The sequence below is a fragment of the Phascolarctos cinereus genome, unplaced genomic scaffold (genome assembly GCF_003287225.1).
Source record: "Phascolarctos cinereus isolate Bilbo 61053 unplaced genomic scaffold, phaCin_HiC Scaffold_2;HRSCAF=192, whole genome shotgun sequence".
Taxonomy (NCBI): domain Eukaryota; kingdom Metazoa; phylum Chordata; class Mammalia; order Diprotodontia; family Phascolarctidae; genus Phascolarctos; species Phascolarctos cinereus.
In genome coordinates this window covers 406421928-406444347 of record NW_027555625.1, presented here as the reverse complement: position 1 = coordinate 406444347, position 22420 = coordinate 406421928, and the positions used below count along the sequence as shown (strand labels likewise).

The 22420-nt window shown below is 39.6% G+C and overlaps 1 protein-coding gene across 4 annotated transcripts in view; it reads right to left on the bottom strand.

Annotated features, from left to right (window-relative positions):
- RANBP17 (RAN binding protein 17) overlaps nt 1-22420 on the bottom strand; it is a 324967-nt gene that overhangs the window by 51463 nt on the left and 251084 nt on the right. For all 4 annotated transcript variants that reach the window (XM_020992315.2, XM_078150547.1, XM_078150546.1 and 1 more), the window contains 2 exons: nt 15514-15621; nt 12148-12230 (listed from right to left, as the gene is read on the bottom strand). In XM_020992315.2, the coding sequence (XP_020847974.1) occupies nt 12148-12230; nt 15514-15621 (191 nt within the window). The remainder of the gene's footprint in view (nt 1-12147; nt 12231-15513; nt 15622-22420) is intronic.

The following is a 22420-nucleotide window of genomic DNA, read 5'->3' as shown; positions in this document are numbered from 1 at the left end:
GGTTTCAATGTAGCTAGATTAGAGTGCTGACTTCAACAATCAATTAACAGATTTATTAATCATATACTCTGTGTGAACACCTACTATCGTGCGTCAAACACTTTGCTAGGTGCTAGGGTACAAATACAAAAAATGAAATAAAACTGCTTTTAAGGAGCTTATACTATTGGAGGAAGACAGTATAAATGTATAGGGACAGGCACCGTGATTTCATTGGTATGGGGAACTTCTTGGATGAGGAACATTCCCCACTCCCATCCTCTACCCATGAAGGTCACTATCTTCTCCGCAATTCAGAGGTCTTAGAGAGTTGTTCAGAGCATTGAGAGATTAAGGGACATGCCTACAGTCACACAGCCAGTATGTGCCAAGAGACAGGACTTTAATCTATCTACTATCTATCTACTACATTATGCTGCCTCCTATAAGTATATGCAGAGTAACTATTCTCTGAATAAATATAAAATAAAAAAAGATGCTGAATACAAGACAGGGAGGGGATAGCACTAGCAGTTCATAAGAGATGCCTCATACTTTCTTCTATATTTCCAACCTTTAGACTTCAATATACCTTTGTCTTATAAAATCAGTAATTTCTGTGTAGTTCATTCTAATTTTTAAGGAGTCTGTTACTTGGCTGAAGTTTTTCACTGCTTGTGCTAAGCTACTCATTCTCTTTGCAAGCCTTTCTTCGGAAGATCTCGCTGCTTCTCTAGTCGTCCCCTCCGTCACTCTCCCTTCATGTACAATGTCGTCTTGAACTAAGCAACAGCGCAGACTGCAGCCGTCTCGCTTCCCTTCTTTTCGGGATCAGAGCTGGGCTGGGCGTCCAGGCCGCGCGTCTTTCTTTGGAGGCTCTGATGGCAGGCGCTTGGGAGCTATTCTCCTCAGGCATCCCTGTGACCACCAGCTCTTTATGGTGAATCTGATGTTGCTGTTGCTGCCAGATTGGGACTCTTTGCTTGGGGCAGGCTCTGTGTACTTCTGGAAGGGCTGCCATGGCCTTGTATGGTCCTGGTCTGTCTTCTCTGGAGCCTGAAGCTCTTTTCTTCTCATGGGGGTGGCTCAGGCTAGGGAGGTACAAACTTTTAATGCTCTTGGATCTAGGGAATGGTCTGATTGTTACCTTCCTGGACTTTCCAGGTCTCAGATCCTTGACAGACTTGCCCCTGGGAACAGCTGCGGTACAGAGTGGCTGGTCCTTGTTAGCTAACTGGAAGGCTCTGCCAGAAACCTATAGGCCTATCCCCATCTGAGTCTGGGGGCTGAATCCTCACTCCTACTCTGGAGTCAGAGTGAGAGCATTGCCAGATTATTCCTGGTCTGAGTCTGGGGGTTGAATCAACGATTCCTCTGTGAGGTTACAGCGACAGAACTGCAGGTCTCTCCTTATTCTGTACGGCATTGGTCATTTGCCTGTGGGTGGAATTGGTGATCCTGGGCTGGAAAAAATGACCCACTAGATCTTTACTAGAGTGGCTGTGGGGAGAGCTGAGCTGTCCTGCTTTCTCCTATGCTACATCTTTGCTGGCTGGCCCAGGTACTAGCAATTCTGGGGATGGGGAAAGGCTTCAGGAAGATGGTACTTCTTTGAGGTGGAGGTGATGAGGTAGCATATGGGAGCTGGCCAGTGCAAAGGCACAGGGATGGAAGACGGCATGCTATATGAGAGGAAGGGAGAGAAGGCCAGTTTGGCTGACTACGGAGCAGAGGAAGGGGAGTAACATTTGAGGCTAAAAAGATAAGCAAGGCCAAATGGGGAAGGGTTTTAAAAGCTCTATAGAGAAGGCTATATTTTATCGTAGAAGCCACAGGGAGCCAAATGCACCTTCTGACTCTACAACCAGTGTTCTTTTCAGTTCACTCCACTGCCTCCATTAACAGCTACGTACTAGGACTCTTCTGAGGAAAGTACTTCACAAATCTTACACTGCTATGGCTGCAAGTCACTAGTCAGTCAGTCAACAACATTTATTAAATACCCACACTATGTGCAAGGCACTGTGCTAAGTGCCAGGGATACAGAGAAAGTCCAAAGACAGTCTCTGCTCTCAAGGAGCTCAAAAGCAGATTGGGGATAAAATTGAAGATAACTATGTAAAAACAAGATAGATACAGGACCAACTGAAGATTTCAGGGGTAAAACAAGCATTTATGCTACCCCAGACATTTACCCATATGCTACTTTAATAAGTTTTTTAATGAGATTACAAATATATGTCATGGCAAGATATCATATCACGGCCATCACTGGATAAGAAGCCAGAAGATTTGGGTTCTACTTCTTCCACCTATGTGAATCTTGTTTTGGTGAAGTTAATTCATTTTTTCCTCATCTATAAAAATGCAGGTAAATAATTCCTTCCATTCATATCTCACAAGGTTGTTATGAGGATCAAACGGATAAAGCAGAGGCCAGACCGTGGTGCTCCCTGCTCCATAAATTCCAATGGCTTCCTCCCCATTACCTCAAGGATCAAACACAAATCCCCTTAGCAGCCTGGCTTGAAGCTACATTTCTAGTGGTTAAAAACACCATTCCTGTCCCTACATTTTTCATTCTAGCCAAACTAGCCATCTTGCTGTTCCTCCCAATTAATTTCCTGTAATTCATATCTCTGTACTTTTGTACAGGCTGTCCCCCATTGTCTAGAATGCTCTCCTTTCTTCTGTGTTTTTCTTCAAAGCTCAGCTCAGATGTCACTTCCTTACCTGTTGCCTTTCTTGATCTCCCTATCTGCTTGTGTCTCACCCCTGAAAATCACCCTATATTTACTTTGTATGTATTTTGTCTATGTTGTCCCCTCCCATCGTTCCTTGAGGCCAAGAATTATTTTATCTTTGCCTTTGTATCTCAAGCACCTGGCACATTTCCTGGCTCAAAGTTGTCACTCTGTAAATGCTTGTTGTTTGAGAGATGTGAACCACAGGATGTTACAACAGATGGATGGGACTTTAGAGATAACCAATTTGAACCCTGGCATTTTACAGATAAGAAAATGGAGACACAGAGGGGGAAGTTTCTCATTCAAGTTCGGCAGGCAGTAAGATTCCAGGTCTTCTGACCAAGCATGAGGCTTCTGCTATCTGGTAAGCACTATAAGAACGTAGGGAAGCCATCATTATAACAGGTAATTACTGGGGTAATGGCACTGTTTCATCAATACAGGAGAGAGGTAGGCTGGCTCTGGCAAAGATCTGGGAATCAGAATAAGCATGTTACAAGGCAGTGATGTAGAAAAGGCCCCCCAAACATTAGAGCGCTGTGCTAGGTGCTAGAGATAGAAGACACAGATTTTACCCATAAACACTAACTTTGACATTAGTTGCTGAAAATGGCTGATGGTGTTTCAGAGTGGAAGCAAAAAAAATTTAGTTGCAGAACTTTCAGGGAAATATTACCTTTAAACATAAATTCAAGGAATTTAAAAAAGGAAGTTGTGGTAGGAGTGATATTCTTAGCCCTCTTCCCAGGTAAGTTAGGCTAATTTTTCCTTAAGAGGTATTAATACCGTTCTTGAGCCCCACTCGGATCAGACGGCTACAGATCCAGGCTGGTCACCTGAGCACACAGCAGCCGTGCTGAGCTCCAGAGACGCTCTGGACGGTTGGCTGGTGGATCACAATGCAACACTCTGGCAAGGAAACTTTATTCAACTCAATCACTTCCCACTGCCTTCAATAGTGATCCTTGTGGAATATCCCTTTCCTGCTATGGTTAAATAAATGTTAACTGCTGAATGACCTATAAATGTTTGTTTTGTTCCAATATTGAAACTAAACAAAGAGGAGATTGGCTTGAGTCAGACCCAGCCCAGAAGAGAAGTTACATATATGCACTTGGAAGGCAGGTGTCAGATGCCATTGAAACAAAAATTCCCTTAACTATATGCACACAACCCAAACCAGATGAAAGTTAGAGCTCACCAGACATGCTGCTCTGCTTTAGTTTTAGCTGTAAGCTCCAGGAAATGCCCTAAAGAACTGCAAAAAATTATACTACATTAACACACTTCGAATGAAATAAATCAAAGAGATTGGCAAGTGATGGAAACTGGCAGTAGGAGAGCAATCTTATATTTTTAGGTTGGAAATGGACTATTTTTTGGCCAAAGACACTTGTAGTTTTTAATTTGCCTTTCTGAGATTGTCGAAGGTCAGTCAGTCAAGAAACATTTACTGAAGGCCTCTCAAACACTAGACGGAATTAGCAGGTATAGTGGTGAGCCTAATGAATACTTCCACATCAGATATTTAAATAAGAAAACTAATATCTACAGATTGTAGAACCACAGAATGTTTGAAGAGAAAGGGCCTTTAGAGATCATTAAATCTGTCCTCCTTTTACAGATGAGGGAAATGAGATGCCAAAGACTTGTTAGATGATGTAGAGAAGTGGTATCTTAACCTCTTCAACCAGGCAGGTTAAGCTAGATTTTCCTTAAGAGCTATTGAGACACTCCTCTGGACTTGCTTGGCTTTGGGAACTAAGTGGTCAGTTTGTTAATGTCATTTCCTCATTGCCAGTGGGCACAGCAGCCAGAAGGACCTGGAGGAAGTGGTAAGGCAGGCAAGGGAGCTCTGCTCAGCTGAAGCAACTTGAGATGGCCTCAGTGCCTAACCTTGTTGAATATCCTTTTCCTGCTTAGCATAGTGTGTACCACACAGTAGGTGCTTAATAAATGTTTAGTCATTGACATGACTAAGTAAATAGGTTTTTTTTTCAACCACTGAATGACCTACAAGTATCTTTATTTTGTTTCAATGTTGAACATAACCCTATAGGGGGACTAGCCTAAATCAGGCCTTGCGCAGTACAACTGGTATAGTGGGCAGGACTGGAACATAATGAGTTCCTCGGAGTGAGAGATGGGCAGTGAGGGGATGGTAATACCAGACTGATCTTCCTACTTCTGGTAGTGCTTTTTGGTGATGCCTCTAGAAAAGGTGGTTCTTTACTGAGTCACTCCTCATTCCTGGGACATTAAAGAGTAAACTATCTGTGGCCATTTAGCAAGAAGACAATGTGAATATATTTTGTATCCTTGAGAACTGCACCTTGAAGATAATCCCAGTAAACACACATTTTAAGTTCTCCAGCTTTTTTGAGTCTTCCAGTCTGGAAATTTGAGACCACTCCAAGTTCTACTAGAGGATCTCTTCAGAATTTATTTTACCTTCAAAGCAGCCTGAAGGGACTGAATTTTGGGGGAAGAAATGGCTTTCCACGCTTCTTTGAATTGTTCATTGTTTCCTGTAGCTTGGTACATTTGTGAACCACAGTTTGCTGGGTTGTTCCCCAGCTGATGGCATCTAATTTGTTTCCATTTATTTGTTACTGTAAAAAATATTCCTGTATTGTTACTGTAAAAAAATAGTATTTTGGTGCATATGGGACCTTTCTTTTACCTCTTTAGAGTATGCCTAGCAGTAGGTCAAAGGGCATGGACATTTTAGTCACCCTCTTAGGACAATTCCAAATTGTTTTCCAGAAAGGTCAGAGTAATTTGCTGTTTAATATTTTTAATAATGACTTGAATAAGGCATAGATATTATGCTTATCCACTTTTCAGAGGACACAAAGCAAAGAGTTGAATAGGCACTGCGTCTTAGGCTTGGCTTCAGAAAATCACTACACAAATACAAGATGGAGAGTGTGCGGCTAAATAGCAGTTTATCCGAAAAAGGTCTGGGAGACTTACTGGGCTGCACACTATACTCTGCCCTGATCAGACCACTGATGGCACAGTTCAGTTCAGTGTTCAAAACTGTGAATAACTTGGAGATCATCCAGAGGAGGAAATCCACGATAGCGAAGAGTCTTGAGATACTGCACATGACGACTGGCTGACTTGTGGAACTAGGGAGGTTTAGCCCAGAAAGACAGACTGGAGCCATGATACTTCAAGGTTTTGAGGGACTGTCATATGGAAGAGGGATTACCTTTGTTTGGCTTGGTCCTGGAGCAACAGGTAGAAATTGTAGAGAGGGGGCAGCTAGGTGGCGCAGTGGATAGAGCACCGGCCCTGAAGTCAGGAGAACCTGAGTTCAAATCCGACCTCAGACCAAGCACTTGACCTGCACTAGCTGTGTGACCTTGGGCAAGTCACTTAACCTTGATTGCCTCACTAAAAAAAAAATTGTAGAGAGGAAGTTGGCACTCAGCAACAGGCTTACATTTCAGAAGGGCAAATTTAGTTTCAATATAAGGAAAAACTTCTTAATCAGTGCCATAAAAAACCAGAACAGGCTTTGTTGGGAGGTAGTAGAGTCCTCATCTCTAGAGGTCTTCAAACAAAGGCCAGACAACCTTGAAATAAAAACTATATTCTAGGGAGATTGTAGAGGATATTTCTGTCCAGGTATGGGCTGGACTAGATGTTATTGAGGTCCCTTTCCAATACTTGAGATTCTATATCGCTTTTACATTCTCCTTCAAGTAGCATTTGTAGCAATAAAAGTGATTAACATTGGCAAGATAATAAATCTTTTTTTTTGAGCCCCAAGTATAGGTGTACAATAGAAATGATTTTACAGCGTTATATACCAATCTATTTTTTGTAAACTCCTTGAGGACGGGGACCATCTTGTTTTTGTATCCCTGGTGTTCTGCACAAAGTAGATCCTTCATAAATGTCTGATTAATTGAACTGAATAAAATTTGAATTCACTAGGGGGGGGGACCCTTACATGAAGGATCTGGATTTAAATCCTTTTGTACAGCAAATATTCATTCCTAATATTAGTTTTGTAAATTGGGATTTTCATTTGTTGGATTTTCTTATGTCAGGGACCACGTCTACTCCCAACGAGGAAATCATGGTAGGTCGGCACTAGCCAGTTTCACGAAGGGAATTATAATTTTCCTTTCCATTCACTCCTCAACCAACAGATGTCACCAAAGATGCCAGTACCCAGAGGGTAGCAGGAAAAGAATTAGGCAAATGGAAATTGAGCATAAGAAACATTCAGTTCTTAAAACTGAGGACTAGGTTTCAAAAGTAATAACATTTATTACACTGCATGCAACATTTTAACCAAAAATTTAAAAAAGAAATGTTCTTTTATTAAGTTGCTCAGGCTGAATGGATTACAACACTAAGTTTTGAAATACATGTTCTAGAAGCAATTTAAAACTCATTAGAAATAATAGGCTCGGGCTACTGGAAAATGTGGTAAAATTTAATCCTCATCCAAATGTTACCTGGGCTGTGAGAACAGGAAATTGTTTTGTGCTACTGTGGGTAACCTCACTGCTGACCCTGAGCTGTAACTGCTACAACAGCTGAAAGCTGAAGCAAAATTAAAAACTTACATCAAAGTATATCATGACAGAATGTAGATAAATAAAAAAGCATATTGAAAGTATTATTTTTCTACCAGTCTCTCCTAGCAGAGAGGTGGAGGTATTGCTAAAAATGTAAAAACAAGTAGTTCACTGGCATGTAAAGAAGATAGACCTCCCTCCCACTCTCTGTATTACAAACCAATGACTATACAAATATTGCTGGTGGAAAGAGAGAGGTAATTAGAGATGAAACACAGTGAGTAAGGAGACAAAAAGGATTATATTCCCTCCACCTCACTAAATGGCATTGGTCTTCTCTCTTCCTTGGCTTTCTCCTGTCTTCATCCCAGCGGAGGCTCCCCTGGCCTCCCTTCTGCCAAACTGCTTATTGTTCTGTTTCCTCCCATTCTGTACGTGCCACTTGGCACTACTCCCCCACTCCTTTATCGGCACTCTTCTCTGGACCCCTCCCAATCCAGCTTCCAGCTCTTGCACTTCCTGCAAACCACTTTGTCAGAGCCACTGATGGCCAGGACCAAGCTGCTCTTTAACTTCTTCAAGTTTGAGCCGGCCAATTTTACAGAGTCCATGTTTATGACACTGCATCTCTCCATCCCCTCCTTTCAGTCACGTGGCCACCAGCTGAGCTCAGAAGGTTAGCACCTTTAGGCTGGACTATTGATATAATCTCCTAAGTGGTTTACCTCCTCCCAGTTTCTGCCCCCTCCAATCTGTCCTTCACACAACTGCCAAACTAATCCTAAAATCACAGATTTAGAGCTAAAAGAGAACTTATCAACCATCCAGTCCTACTTCCTCATTCTACAGATGAGAAAATCAAGGCCCAGAGAGGTCTGAGTTGGGATTTTAACCCAGGTTTTTGGTACTCCAAATCTGGTGCTCTATCTACTTTACCACACTGTCTCTCAAAAAGAATGAGTCAGTAAATAAATGCTCACATTTATATAGAGCCTTAAGATTTGCAGAAGACTTTATACTCATTAATTAATTTGATCTTAACACACCTCTGCATAGTAGTATGGTTATTAGAGGATTGTTATTATCTGACCATGTCCTCCCGTTGCTCAAGAATATTCAATGGCTCCCTATTCCCTGTAGACAGATACCTCTGCTTGGCATTGAAAGCCCTCCATAATCAGGCTATAGCCTATTTCCAGGTTTATTTCACATTACTCTCATTCACATTTTCTTAAGTTCTAGCCAAAGTAGCTTACTGGATATTCCTTAATAATTCCCAGCATTCAAATAATAATAATTCCTAGCATTCATATCTTGCCTTTGTTGTTTTCACAGACTGTATAACCTCTGCCTACAATGTACTCCTTCTTCATCTATTTCTAGAATCCTTGTCTTCCTTCCCTTGAGGCTCAATTCATATTTTATCTCCTATGGGAAGTCTTTCTGGAATCTCTCTAATTGTTAATGCTCTCTTCCTCTTCAAATTAGATCATATTTATTTATTTATATGCATCTTATATCATAAGTAGACTGTCAGCTTCCTGAGGAAGGGTCTACTATCTGGTGCCATGACTTACAATAGTAGGTGCTTAAAAAAGATTTGTTGAATTGAATTACATACAGTGTCTAAGTTTTTAAATCACCGTGTGCTTCTCAACGGCCTCTCTACTAATAGCTTCCAGGGGGAAAAACAATTTTGTCTTGATTCGTCCCTTCCCTCTCTGCTGGCTCTGGTTGTAATCTCTCTAGAGGTTTTTGGTTCTACCTTCTAGGGTCACATCAATTACATCAATCACCTCTTCCACACAAGAGCCTTACAAATATTTGAAGAGCTATCATGTTTTACCTAAGTCTTCTGAGACACCAAATCAGCTGCAGTATTATGAAATAGTGCAAATAATAACAATCCAACTTCTGTCATCTAAAGAACTTTGAGTTTCATGAATTCAACAGTACTTAATACTCTTCCATGAAGAGAGCTCTTGGAAAAATCATCACTCTCATTTTATAATTTTAGCAAGGGAAGAATAAAATGATAGACTTTCCCAACACCCCAACTAAGCCTGTAAGAAACATTTAAAAAAATCAATGCCTCAAGACACTTTCCCTCCCAATTTCTGGGCAATCCATAGAACTTCTTGCTTTCTCCAGAAATGAGAGGTCAACTACAGTAGGTCCTGTTTGGGGACATATTCAGGGTCTATAGTCAAAAGGAGATTCTTAGTCCTATGTTAATCCTAGAAAAGGCATTGGTACACTCCTAAGTAGAGGTTTTCCTACTATGTTGGTCAGCTTCACACTTTCAAATTTCATCCTTCCAGGCCAGTTTTTCCTCTGTGGGTGACAAGAGAATTTTTAGAAGTATGAACCTCAAAGCAGACAATTTTATGGAGAAAGATCACCACAAAGAAACAGGCCTTGGCTGCCACCATCTGAGGGCTTACAGTGTTAACTCACCCCAATTCTCCAGTTTCCCTCCTCACAATATCATGGACCAACCAGAATTGGCTTTCAGATCTGTCATCAATAGTATTTCATTGGTTTTTCTTCACAAGGGTACTTTACCAGTAGGATGTAAGCTCCTCGAAGGCAGAGACTATTTTCATTGTCTTTTCATCTCCAGTGACTAGCATGTAGAAGGCATTAAATAAATGTTAAGTTGAACTGTTTTTTCTTTCTATGTTGAGTATGCCTTGTTCCAAGTGATTCTGTTTTGCTTTTCTTCCTAGCTTTTGCTGGAAGACTTCTTGAAATACTGTCATCTTAATGGGTTTCTGTCTAGTTTTTGGTGCCTACTGATTTGGAAATGCTCTATGGGACGTGTCTGGGTAGCTTATGCTCCTGGTAGAGAAATAGTTATCAAGAGCTGACATCCATAAACAATTGAAATCAGCTTTAGAAAGTAGTGGTAAGTAGGGGAGGTGAGTTGAGGGGGAAAGAACCAATGATGACAGATTAGTTAGTGAAGTCCCCTAACAGAATGAAGTATTGGTACTACCCCTGAAGGAACCGTAGATAACTCAGTTCTGTGGTCAATAACCTAAGGTGGCAAAAGAGAGCAGAAGTCTACAAAGGATGTAGTGCAGTGGAAGGAGTGCTGAATTTTGAGTCAGAATCTAGATTCAAATCCTAGTTCAGTCGCTTATTGCCTTAGTGACCTAGGCCAGTTGCTTAACCTCTCTGGGCTCTTTATCTGTAAAATGAAAAAAGATCTTATACACTGCTAAAGCTATATTTCTATGACCTTCAGATTGTTTTGTTAAGAGGATGAAATAGGCTTGTGGTCTAAGCACAATTTAAGTCATCTTTTTGTCATAAGGAAGCTTATGATTAAATATAAATTGAAAACACAGTTAATTTTATTCCAGATGTATCTAATTCTAGCTTTAAGAGGTAAAGAGTTTTTTATCGTTTAAATCTTCTACTGAGTATGCTTGAGAACAGATGCAAAAGTTGTGGCCACATACTTGTTTGTACAGATGGAGAGAGAGCGACAAGTTTATTAGAAAGTAGATTTACTTTGAATCATTTGCTCCTGTCCTAAATAAAGGCTTTCTGCAGTCTTCATACTCTGACTGCCTCTATACACTACAAATCAAATGTGTAATTACTTCTAAGCATCTTTTAACACAGAGGCTTGTAGCACATACAAATTCAAGTCCCAGAATGTGTCCTGAACTGCAGTAAAAACAATTTAAAACATTTGTTTTTCTTCTAAAAACAAAGTGATAGCAATTTTATGGTTGTTCCCACTCACACGCACTTAAAATGGGTTTACAAAATTTTGTGAAACCCTTTTCTAAGTATTCTGAAAGAAATAAAAAATTGAAAATGTCTTTTGAAATTCAACATGATTATTTGGAGCTGCCTACTTCCTTGTGAGGATACATGTGTGCATACAGTGGGTGACCAAAGAAGATGGAGACAAGATGACAATATCATTTCCTTTCCAGAGAGCTCTTTTCCATCTTGTCTAACACTAAAGATGAGGCTAACGTCCCAATGGTGCAGAAACAACTGGCTGAGATTCTGACTGATGAAACTGTATGACCTGACAAGTGGTAAGGACCATGACATACAGCTAAGGACCAGAGGATTACAAATGTATTACACTCCTGAAGTTCCAGACTATGTGGTTAGATAATGATCTCTAACTTACAATTGTCTCTGCAGGGAGCTGTCATAAGACTATGACTAATCTACTATACAAGAGCGTCCCCAAAGTCTTAGTACAGTTTAAAGCCTTAATAGCTTAAAACTATACTAAGACTTTTGGAACACCTTGTACAATGCCCTTTGCAGATGGGTACTCATCAGGTTCAGTGGGAGATTACAGGACTGGCAGTTAAGAGATTTGGGCTCTAGTCTCAGCTCTGCCCTTTTGCTAGGTAAAACATGTTACCACCATGGGCTTTATTCCATTTTTTTTTCCTTCCAGAAAATGAAGGGCTTGAACTCCTTGACCTTCATGGTCCCTTCTAGAGTTTTCACATCATTTACTGACATCTTTTATTCGAATTTCAGTGCTGGTGGCGGTCTTTGGATCCAGTGAACCCTAATCCATCTTGGACTGCACAGTTCTGAATGTCCCACTAACTTTTGCACGTTACATCCAGTGTATTGCCTTGCCCAATAACACTGCCGTTTTATCCACAGGAGATTCAGTGTGTTGGCCTGGCATGATTTGTGGTTAAAGGCAAGCTGCTTATTCCTCCTGGTTCCTAAATGATGGCCACGCCACTTTTCGCACTCCCATTACCCACTCCACAAATCCATAAAGATGCGAAGGTTCAAAGAAAAAAGATAACTAACATCTTTCTTTCCTCCAAAGAGAGATAAAGAGTTATACTGCCAAGACAAATATGGAAAAAGATACTCACCGTAAGTGCAAATCATTTTACTAGCCTCTCTGAAGAGAAGAATTCCATTAGGAGATGATACATCAAAATTCAAACGCTGGGACCTGAAAAATAATGTCTCCAAATTAGGCTACATGCAAAGACAAAGAAAAGAGATATGGGTTTAAAACCCCTCAACAATTTCTTCTATTAGAATACTGCAATAAGAACATGGACGCATTTTTTTAAAAAGTGTCTGAATAATACATGTAATAACTAGTGCAGCACCTGGCACATACTAGTTATTCAACACCAATCATTATTTGTTGAATAAAGGATATTGACCCTCAATTGAACAAGCACTGGCAAAATTTGAATGCCATGTTCCTCCCTAAAGAAAAGGGAGCAATTAAAGAGAGAAGCTGGCCTCACTTACTTGTTGGTTCAGTGATCAAATTCTTGTTTTTGTTTTTTTTTTTTAATATTTGGTTAGTCAATGGGGTTAAGTGACTTGCCCAAGGTCACACAGCTAGTAAGTGTTATGTGTCTGAGGCTGGATTTGAACTCAGGTCCTCCTGAATTCAGGGCCGGTGCTCTATCCACTGCACCACCTAGCTGCCACCTAGCTGCCCCCTAGTGATCAAATTCTTGTCTGTCCCTTAATTTGGATGTTGACAGAGTGGTGTTTTTGATGACCACAAACACTGCCACAACTACATAAACAAAATCTGAACCTTTCCACGTTCCAAAATATTTCTACCATTTTTAACCTTAAGAAACACTTGCCTCTAAAATTCTCAGATTCCCAAATTGTCAGACTCCCTTCTTCTCTCAAACATTTCCACTTTGTTACAAGGACAGAACACCACAATTTAGCTTTAATGCAGTGATACAAATTCTGTTTTTATTCCTTATCTGCTGCACTACATTGGCTTCTTTCCACTATTACCTCATTTGGGAATGTGGACATCCCCAGGTTAAATTGCATGCAAATGCTTTGCAGTTAATGAATGCAAACAGGTGTATGTGCATCTAGCCATAAGTGAGAACTACATGCTGTATGCTGTGTCTTTATTTACCTTGAATGCAATCCACACTGCACACAGCATGCATCATTTTTACAGATCCAAATGTGACAGATGGAAAACTCAAATCTCTCTTCAACACTGAACTTGGCTAATGAAGCACTTGATACCTAGTAACACACTTGAACCATGTCAGACTCTAGAGAAGCCTGCAGTCTAGGCTGTACACAGCTCGAGAAAAGAGCACCAACATCAGAAGAAGTTCTCTAAAGAGAACAGTCATTTTCTTGCACCCCACCAAGTGAAGACCAGTCTGACCATGGAAAGTTCTTCCACAGGCTGACGGGGCATGCCTTTTCTTTAGTTTGTATCACTTGGTCTTGGGTTGTTCTCAATTACATTCTTATTTGTTGGCCTTTAACAAAAACACCAAACTTTTAAATACTTTGTTAATTAAAATGAAGAAATCAACCAAAAAGATTTTTTACAGTAATTAAGGTAAAAGCAGTGACCTTTCTTAAAAGTGACATTGTCAGGAGGAGGTTTCTTAGCTGTTCTGTCTTTTGTGTATTTATCAAATACAGTGGAATGAAACAATATGTGTATGAACATGAATATCTGTATGTGCAAGTCTTTTTTAGTTTGACTACAAGATGAAATTCCTTGTTAAAGAAAAGATTCATGTGTGTATGTATATATTTTATTTCTCCTTTCTTCCTTCCTTCCTTCCTTCCTTCCTTCTTTCCTTCCTTCCTTCCTTCCTTCCTTCCTTCCTTCCTTCCTTCCTTCCTTCCTTCCTTCCTTCCTTCCTTCTTCTTCCTTCCTCTCTCTCTCTCTCTCTCTCTCTCTCTCTCTCTCTCTCTCTCTCTCTCTCTTTCTTTCTATGTATCCATGTATGTATCTATGTATCTATGTATCTATGTATCTATCTATCTATCTATCTATCTATCTATCTATCTATCTATCTATCTATCTATTTATCTATCTCTTCAGACTACAATCTTACAGCCTGACTTGCCTGATTTGATATTTTTTTGAGAAAATCTATTTCTACCAGCTATTCAGGTTTTAGAACACCAAGATTTTGTAAATTATTTCTAAGCACAAGTCCAAGTTCAGTACAATATAAAGCAATGATTTCTCCCCTCAGTGAATAGAGATTTATTTTATAAAATATTACATGTTAATAATAAGTAATAAAAATTATTTGATTGAGCAAACAACTGAGATTTAACTGAGGACAAACATTGGTTAGGTTTTACAATAGAAAATATAGTCAATTTATCATGAACATTTGTAAGAAATCAATGAAGCTGGTTTTTCTTTAAATGAAAGCTTTAAAGGAATTATACTTACATTTTGTTGATTTTTTTTAGCTTGTTTCAGAGTTAAATATTTGAATGATTGCTCCAGACAATCCAGCATTTGATAGAAAATTAGAGCTCCAACATAAACTCCTTCCTTGTCTGCACATCTCCCTTCTAACATGCAGCTCACAAAGCGGAATTGATGAAACAGGATGGCTAAGTGACAGGTAATTTGGTGCTTAGCCACATTCACAATGACAGTTTAAAGTGGTAACACCAATTATCATGTTATTTTTTTTTCTCCTGTTCATTCAGTCATCCTCTTTGTTGATATTTATATTGACAATATTTAAATATCTGATGGGCTACCCAAATTACAAGATAGGTCAGGGGATACGAAAAAGTGTTACAATTGACTATTTAAACAAAAACTACATGTGTGGCTAAATCACACAAATGTTTGAAGCATGCTGTCCTGGCTCTCCTCCCAGCTCTGTCACCCTGTGACCTCAGGAGAATTATTTCTCCCTGCTTTAATTTCCCTATTTGTAAAATGAAGAGCTTGGATTTGAGCATATCTAAAGTCCTTCCTGGTTCTGAAATTCAATTTTACATGTAGTAAAATAGCTACAGTGTTTTCACCTTTAGTGTTCATTTATACACATATCCATTTTGAACTTCTTTAGGGTCATATTACTCCTATATGACCAACCTCCTTTCCTTTCTTCCTTCCCTCTTTTCCTGCCTTCTTCCTTCCTTCTTTTTCTTCCTCCAGTTTTATACCTCTATATTAACCCCCCTTCCCCAACAAAAACTTCTATACCCTGGAAAATGTTAATGTTCACAGTATAAAGGACTTTTTTTTTGGCTGGATGTTCAAATGCTTATTAGAAAAATTAATATAATTTAATTAGCTAAGGTGTTTCTTCTTAATAAGTCAAAGACATAGGAAGGAGGATATGCTAATCTTTCATTCCAGAGCACAAGTTAAATTTCAACTTTAACAAACATACACAATCGAAAAGATGGTTTGCCAGGCTGTGGATTACAGTCATGAGTTCATTCTTGCTTCTTACCTGTTCTGCATTAGTTCTGCCATTAGTTTCAGGATGGGAGTTGTACATGCGGGTTCTTGGTACCACCGCTCGATAGCCTTCTGAAGAATAGGAAGGTATGCTGAGTAGCTTTTAAAAAATAAGTTAAAGAAATAAATGTGTCAAATAAGTATCACTGCCTCAAATTAAATCACTTTTTAAGAGGAACAATATTTGTTACACATCAATTTCTTAAGTATAGATAATACTATACACAATATCTATTTGGTTTGGACCTATGATTTCATCAGTCAACCAATTAATTATGTGCCAGGCACTGTGCTAAGCACTGGGGAAACAAAGAAAGGCCAAGACCAAAAAAAAAAAAGTCCTAAAACCCCAACAAAAATTCAGTCTTTGCTCAGAAGGAGCTCACAGTCTAATGGGGGAGACAATATGCAAACAACTATGTGCAAATATATACTAGATAAACTGGGGACAATTTCAGAAAGAAGGCACTCAGATTAAGAAGGTCCAGGAAAGGCTTTCTGCAGAAGGTGGGACTTTAGATGAAGCATAAAGGAAGCCAGGGAATTAGACAGAAGAGAAAACCAGGTATGAGAGATAGCCATCAAAAACACTTGGACTGTGAGGAACTCCCAGTATGGACACTTCCTCTACCAATGCTGTTCTCCATAATGTACAGTCTTAGAGCAAACTACTCAGTGCACTGAGAGGCCGTGACTTGCCCATGGTTACACAGTTAGTACACATCAGGGGAAGAACCTGCACCTAGCTCTTCCTGACTGCAAGGCCAGTCCTCTATCCATTATACCATGCTACTTCTCTACTGAAAACTGTATTTTCTTTTATTTTCTATATTATGTAAAAGACAATGTTCTGGCCTATCTTTGGCAAAATGCTCCTAATCCAATACAAACTAGTAAGGCATCAAGTGAATTTAAGTTTTCTACTCTAAGAAAATAAATTTAGTCTAAGTTTTGCTAGAAGGACAAACAAAAACATGTCTACATCATTTAAAAGAGAGGAAGCATAACTTAAACTAAAAATGCATCCAGCAATCAGCTAGGTCTAAACTCACGACCACTGTCATCATCAACACTGTCGTAAACAATAAATTGATGTGGATGAAGCTTATATACTGTACGCTAAATGAAGCACACAGTCTAGGCCAAATAACACTCATACAAAAGGATAAATCAGCGCAGACAGTGATTAAAAATGCGCACCAGTTAGGTTGTATTAATAATTTCTGGGAGTATGTATGTGGATAGCTAAAACAAAAACCCAAAGAAGGTTTTGTTTTCTGATTGCTGTTGATGAAAGTGTTGGTTTAGCCCAGTTCATGTTGTATGAGATCACACAGACCACTCTGTCAGGGGGCAAAGGGATAAGGGAAAATGGAAAAGGCCCCAGAGAATTTGTATAGACCTTCATTTCATTATCTTAAAATCTGAAGATGAGCTTTTTTTCAATGATCTCAATCACATCTTTTTCTTGCAAATTGATCAAAACCCAATTCTTTTTTACCCTGCCATCTTGAAAGCAGGGCTTTGTATCTTTGACCAGATCTATTGACTTATTTATTTTGTTCTTTTTAACTGTGCTCTTCAGTAGAAAGCCTCAGAGAGTAATTCACATAAAAATACCCATAATTCAAATACAGAAAAACCCCAAATGCTCAAAAGCAGCACCCTTCCATAAAAAAAGACAGAGGCCACTGCCTTTTATACTTGTGGTCGGAGATGACAGACTAAGATTGTCTTCTTGTTGTCAGAACAATGAGCTGCAAAGTAAAAAATTCAATCAACAGGGTTGTTTTGTCTATTTTATGTAATGGCAAACAGATTAGTGTTGAGTTGATTCCCCCTCCCCCCCTGAATTGACCAGTTGCTTTATTAGACCTGTCTCATTCCCTGATGACCAAGAATCTGGGGGCAGTGCTATTTAAACATAGGTGGGGAAAATGGTTTACACAGATTTGTGGAAACACAAATGCAGTGATCATCAACAAGAATGCATCTCTATCTCTCAATCAATCAGCAAACATTTAAGTAATTACTATGTACTAGGTTCTGGGTATACATGTACAAAGAATGAAATAATTAGCGAAGTATGTTTGGAGAGGACCAACTCAGAGGGGACCAAAGAGATTGAGATAGTCACACCTAAAAGGAGGACAGGCAAGCACATGAATATTTTCAAGATATCATGGAAGGAATTAAGGACATCATCTGTTGAGTGAACTCTGCATTCACTATGGGAAAAGGCCGGCGGATATAAGATATGCTACCCTCTCTGTAAGGAATGAGACTGGTGCCAATTCTAATATTCTTCTGACAGAGGTGACTGCCACTAAGAAAATGACTGATTATTAGAAAGTGGAGTAGAGACCTACTAAGCAGAGAGATCAAAAGGGCTTCAGTGTGAATGCCACACTCAGGTTACAGGTTGGGGATCTGAACGCTTCTATGAGTTTAATTTCACAGTTGCCTTTAGAGAACTGAACTTGTGATATGAGGACAGTGGAGCCTCCTAGGAAGATGTACATCAGTACACACATGTAGCACAAAAATCAACTTGAAACCTGCTCTATCCAACAGCAGCCTTCCTTTCAATGGAATGGAGGCATTGAATTTATAGTGAAGAATCCCTGTACTATTTTACATACGAACGGATAAACATAACTGCTGTCACCTGGATCTATTTAAAGAACTGTGCAGGTCCACATCAGAGGACTGCAGGCCAAGGTTGTCCAGGGTAATGAGGGTACACTCTAGTTTAGGCCCTCAGAGCCTGTCACCTGGACCATTATAATAGCCTCCTATTTGATCTCCCTACATCAAGTCTCTCGCCTCTCTCTAATCTATCCTGGCAGCTGCCAAAGTGATGTTATTAAAGCACAGTTCTGACCATGTAACTCCCTGGCTCAATCAGCTTCAGTGGCTCCCTACTGCCTCTTGGATCATACACAAACTCCCCTGTTTGCCATGAAAAGCCCTTCACAAACCAGCTTCAATTTGCCTGCCTTTCCAGCTAGATTACACTTTCTCCCTTTCAGATACTCTAGGGCCAGCCAGTTTTTTTTAAAGTGTTCCTCACACACCCCCCCCCTTCCATTTCCTGTGCCTCTCCTACACCCCTTTAACCATGCACTGGCTTTCTCTCATGCCTGGAATTCATTCCCTCCTCACCTCCACCTTTTAGGATTTCTGGTTTGCTCCAAAGCTCTGCTTAACAGCTAGCCACCTAACTCCTTCTAACTGCCTTGTCTATACTTGGCATATGGACGACACGTCTCCTCTTAAAGCTTATTGATGGTGAGGACGGCTTCATTTTGTCCATGTATCCCAAGCCTACTTAGAAAAGTACGTAGTCATTAAATAAATTCTTGCTGATTGATGTCCACATTAATAGTGTTACACCACACTTACAGGATGCTGTGACTGGAACACCAAAGGGGTTACTCAGCATCCAGTCAGGTTAGACAAAGTAAATGGAATCCTAAGAGGTCTAAACCCTTTGGTTTAGGTAGGTTCCTTTGAAACAGATAACCCTCTAGTCATTACTTTTCGTTGTCTTTGGCTAGAAAGCAAAATACTCAAGGAAAATACACTCAGTAATACTGCTTCTTGAGAAAAGACAAAGTTTAATGATATATCCTTTTTGCTACTGACTTTTCAATTCTCATCTTCTCTGTGGTCACATTTTCTTATGTAGGAGATGAGTTTTGCCTTCTCAACTTGTAAAGTTTATTGGTAAAACATTTAATTAGTTATTTCTTATTGAGTAGTTGGAAGATTTGTTTTGCACCAATTATTATGTAACTCATGACCTTGTGATCTTGAAGGTTTTATCAGAAAAAGCCCTTCTAGGTCTTACCAATCTGGAAAGACTTTGAATATTGGTCTGGTAAGCAATCTGCATTTATTATATACCTCCTATATACAAGACATGACATCAGCCACTGAGGATACACATACAGAAGTGGGACATTTCATGCCCTCAGGAAGCTTACTTACATCCTACTGAGGGAATGAATACATGTTAAAAAATAAGTAAATAAAAATATATAATAAATACAATGTGATTTTTTTTGGGGGAGACATTAACAACTACGGGGTTCAGGAAAGGGCTCTTGAAGGGAATGGTACTTGAGCTGAACTGTGACAGGAACTAAAGGTTCCAAATTGGGGGGAGGGAGGGCATTGCAGGGATGGGGAATGTTACCTGTGTAAAAGCAGAGATTTGTACAGGGAATTTTGTGTACAGGAAACAGCAAGTAGGACCCTTTGGAGTATACCGTATGTGAGGGGCAGCAACATGTAATTAGTCTAGAAAAACGTGTGTGAGATTGCAAAGGATTTTTAATGCCCAACAGAAGAATTTAATTTTATCCTCGAGGTAATGGGAGAGCCACTAATGCTTCTAGAACTGGGGAAGCAACATTGTGAGACCAGTTCTTTAGGAATATTGATTTAGTAGTTATGTGGGATGGACTGGAGAAGGGGGAATGGATACAGGGAGACCCAACTTGGAGAAACTGCAATGGCCCTGGCAGGAAGCAATTAGGACTTGGCCTAGGGTAGTTGTGGGTATGTGGGAGGTAGACTAAACCAGATTAGGTAACTAATTATATATGGGGAGAGGGTGGGAGTGAAAGTGAAGAACTGAAGACAACTCCTAGGTTGTATACCCAGGGGATTGAAAGAGTGATGGTGCTTTTGACAAATAGGGCATTTTTGGGGAGGGGTAAGTTTTTTGTTTTGTTTTGGATATTTTGATTTTGAGATGTCTATGGGACATCTGGGTGGAGATGTCCAGAAAGAAGTTATGGGGAATCCACAATTTGTGACAGAGAAGAGAAAAGCCAGGCTGGCTTGGGCCCTAGATTTTGGCAAAGCAGATTTCAAAGGGTGCAGAAGGATAGTGTGGATCACATGGACTAAAATTCCAGAGGGATGGAAACACAAAAAATGAAATTATGAAGAAGGGGAAACAATTCCAGTAAGGAGGAAGCATGGGAGCTGTCTGTAGAGAACAATGCAGACACACAGGAAACTCACTAATAACTTAGACAGTAAAGAGATATTCATAGGAGATGGGATTCAAGGGTAGTTAACATGAAAAAACATTAGATTTTGCTCCAGTCCTCCAAAAACAGTGTCAACCTAAGGACAATAAAAAGGATTTTTTTAGTTATGTTTTGGGAAAGTGGAGGATCAAAAAAGGGACAGAATCACCGGTTGGGATGGAGAGGATAATCCTCAACCACAGAGAGACGGGAGAGTGGCTTGGTGTGTTTTTTTTTTTTCTGCCAAGGAAAATGATCTTCACCTGAAATGACAGAACAAAACTGGCTAAGAGGGGTTGATACTCAAGATCAATGAAAAGCTTGTAAGAGAGCACCTTGTTGCTCCGGAAGCTGGCCCAGATGACTTAAACCTTCAGGTGCTCTAAAACCTAGTAGATGTAAATATTTTAAAGATTATGGACAACAGGATACACTGAAGAACTGGAGACAGGACAAATGTCCCAGTTTTCCAAACAGTTAGAGAGCAGAATTGTGGAGCTATGGGCCAGTAAGCTGGGCTTTGATTCACAGGAGAATTGTGGAATGGACAGAGAAGCCCATTGCTAGGTTGGCCTCACAGTGATGACTTTTTGGCATAGTTACACAGGAAGACAGATACTAAACTGCTAAAATGTTACACGTTACAATTGACAGTAGTAGAAGGAGTAGCCATATGGACGAAATCCATGATCTTTGAAGTACTGAAGTAATTAGTATGCTTACCCTATTTATTAACATTTTTTTCACTGACTTTTGATTTTATTGGCATAGGGAACCTCTGATGAGAGAAGTCCTGCTACTAACGCTAGCTCTGCAGCCATCCTTCAACTTGCTGTCTAAAAGAAAGGGTTCTTATTTTTGTTTCATGGACCTTTTCAGCAGTCTGGTGAAGCCTGATAAACATCTTTCCTGAGGGATGTTTTTAAATACAGAAAATAAAATACATAAGATTACACAGGAAACCAATTATATTGAAATATGGTTACCAAAACATTAAAAAACGTTTGGTCTAAAATTCTGTCTGTAGTATTGAAAGATTAAATGGCACATAGCCAGTAGTATCACAGGTAGGACTTGAATCCAGATCACTCTGTTATGAGATCTATTCCATCTACTGTACCATTCAAGCCTTATTATATACTATTCTTGACTCTCATGCTAAAAATCCTTTCTTTTTTGTAGCTACTGTATCCTGGAACTAGATTTGTGTTTATGATTTTGAGGGTACAGAATCATGGAACCATAGGATACTAGGGCTAGAAAGGGCCTTAGAAATCATCTAGTACAAGTCCCTCATTTTTTTAGAGGAAACTGAAACCCAGGAAGGAAAGAGACTTGTCCAAGGTTATAGAGTAAGGAAATGAACAAGTCAAATCGCATTGCAGTCAATGTCTTTATAAGAAAGACTGTGTACACAGCGGATGCTCTCTAAATGCTTATTAAGCAAATAATGGCATCATCTCCAAGTGCTGCTGATCTACGGTTACAAAGAAGTTTCTACGATGATTAGCATATTACAACAAAAGTCTTCTTTGGCCATTGTCCTTGTAACAACCTCTTTCTATAAATAAGATGCAATTTGACAATACAACTGAGTGAAAAGTAATTTTCCCTTTCCAATTCAAATATCCTAAGCTACACAAAAAAATCGAATCCCCTCCATTTCCTACTTACTGACAAGTACTCAGGTCCCTGGAGCACAAAATGTCTTCTCTCTACTACGTTCAGAGCTCGTCTTTCAGAGAGCTGCTGGATATCTCCTCAATGAAGGCCAAGTACTCGATTTCTAAGTGTATTCATTACAAAAATTTCCACTATAACAAAATAATTCAGATTTCTTTTGAAGTTGGTTTA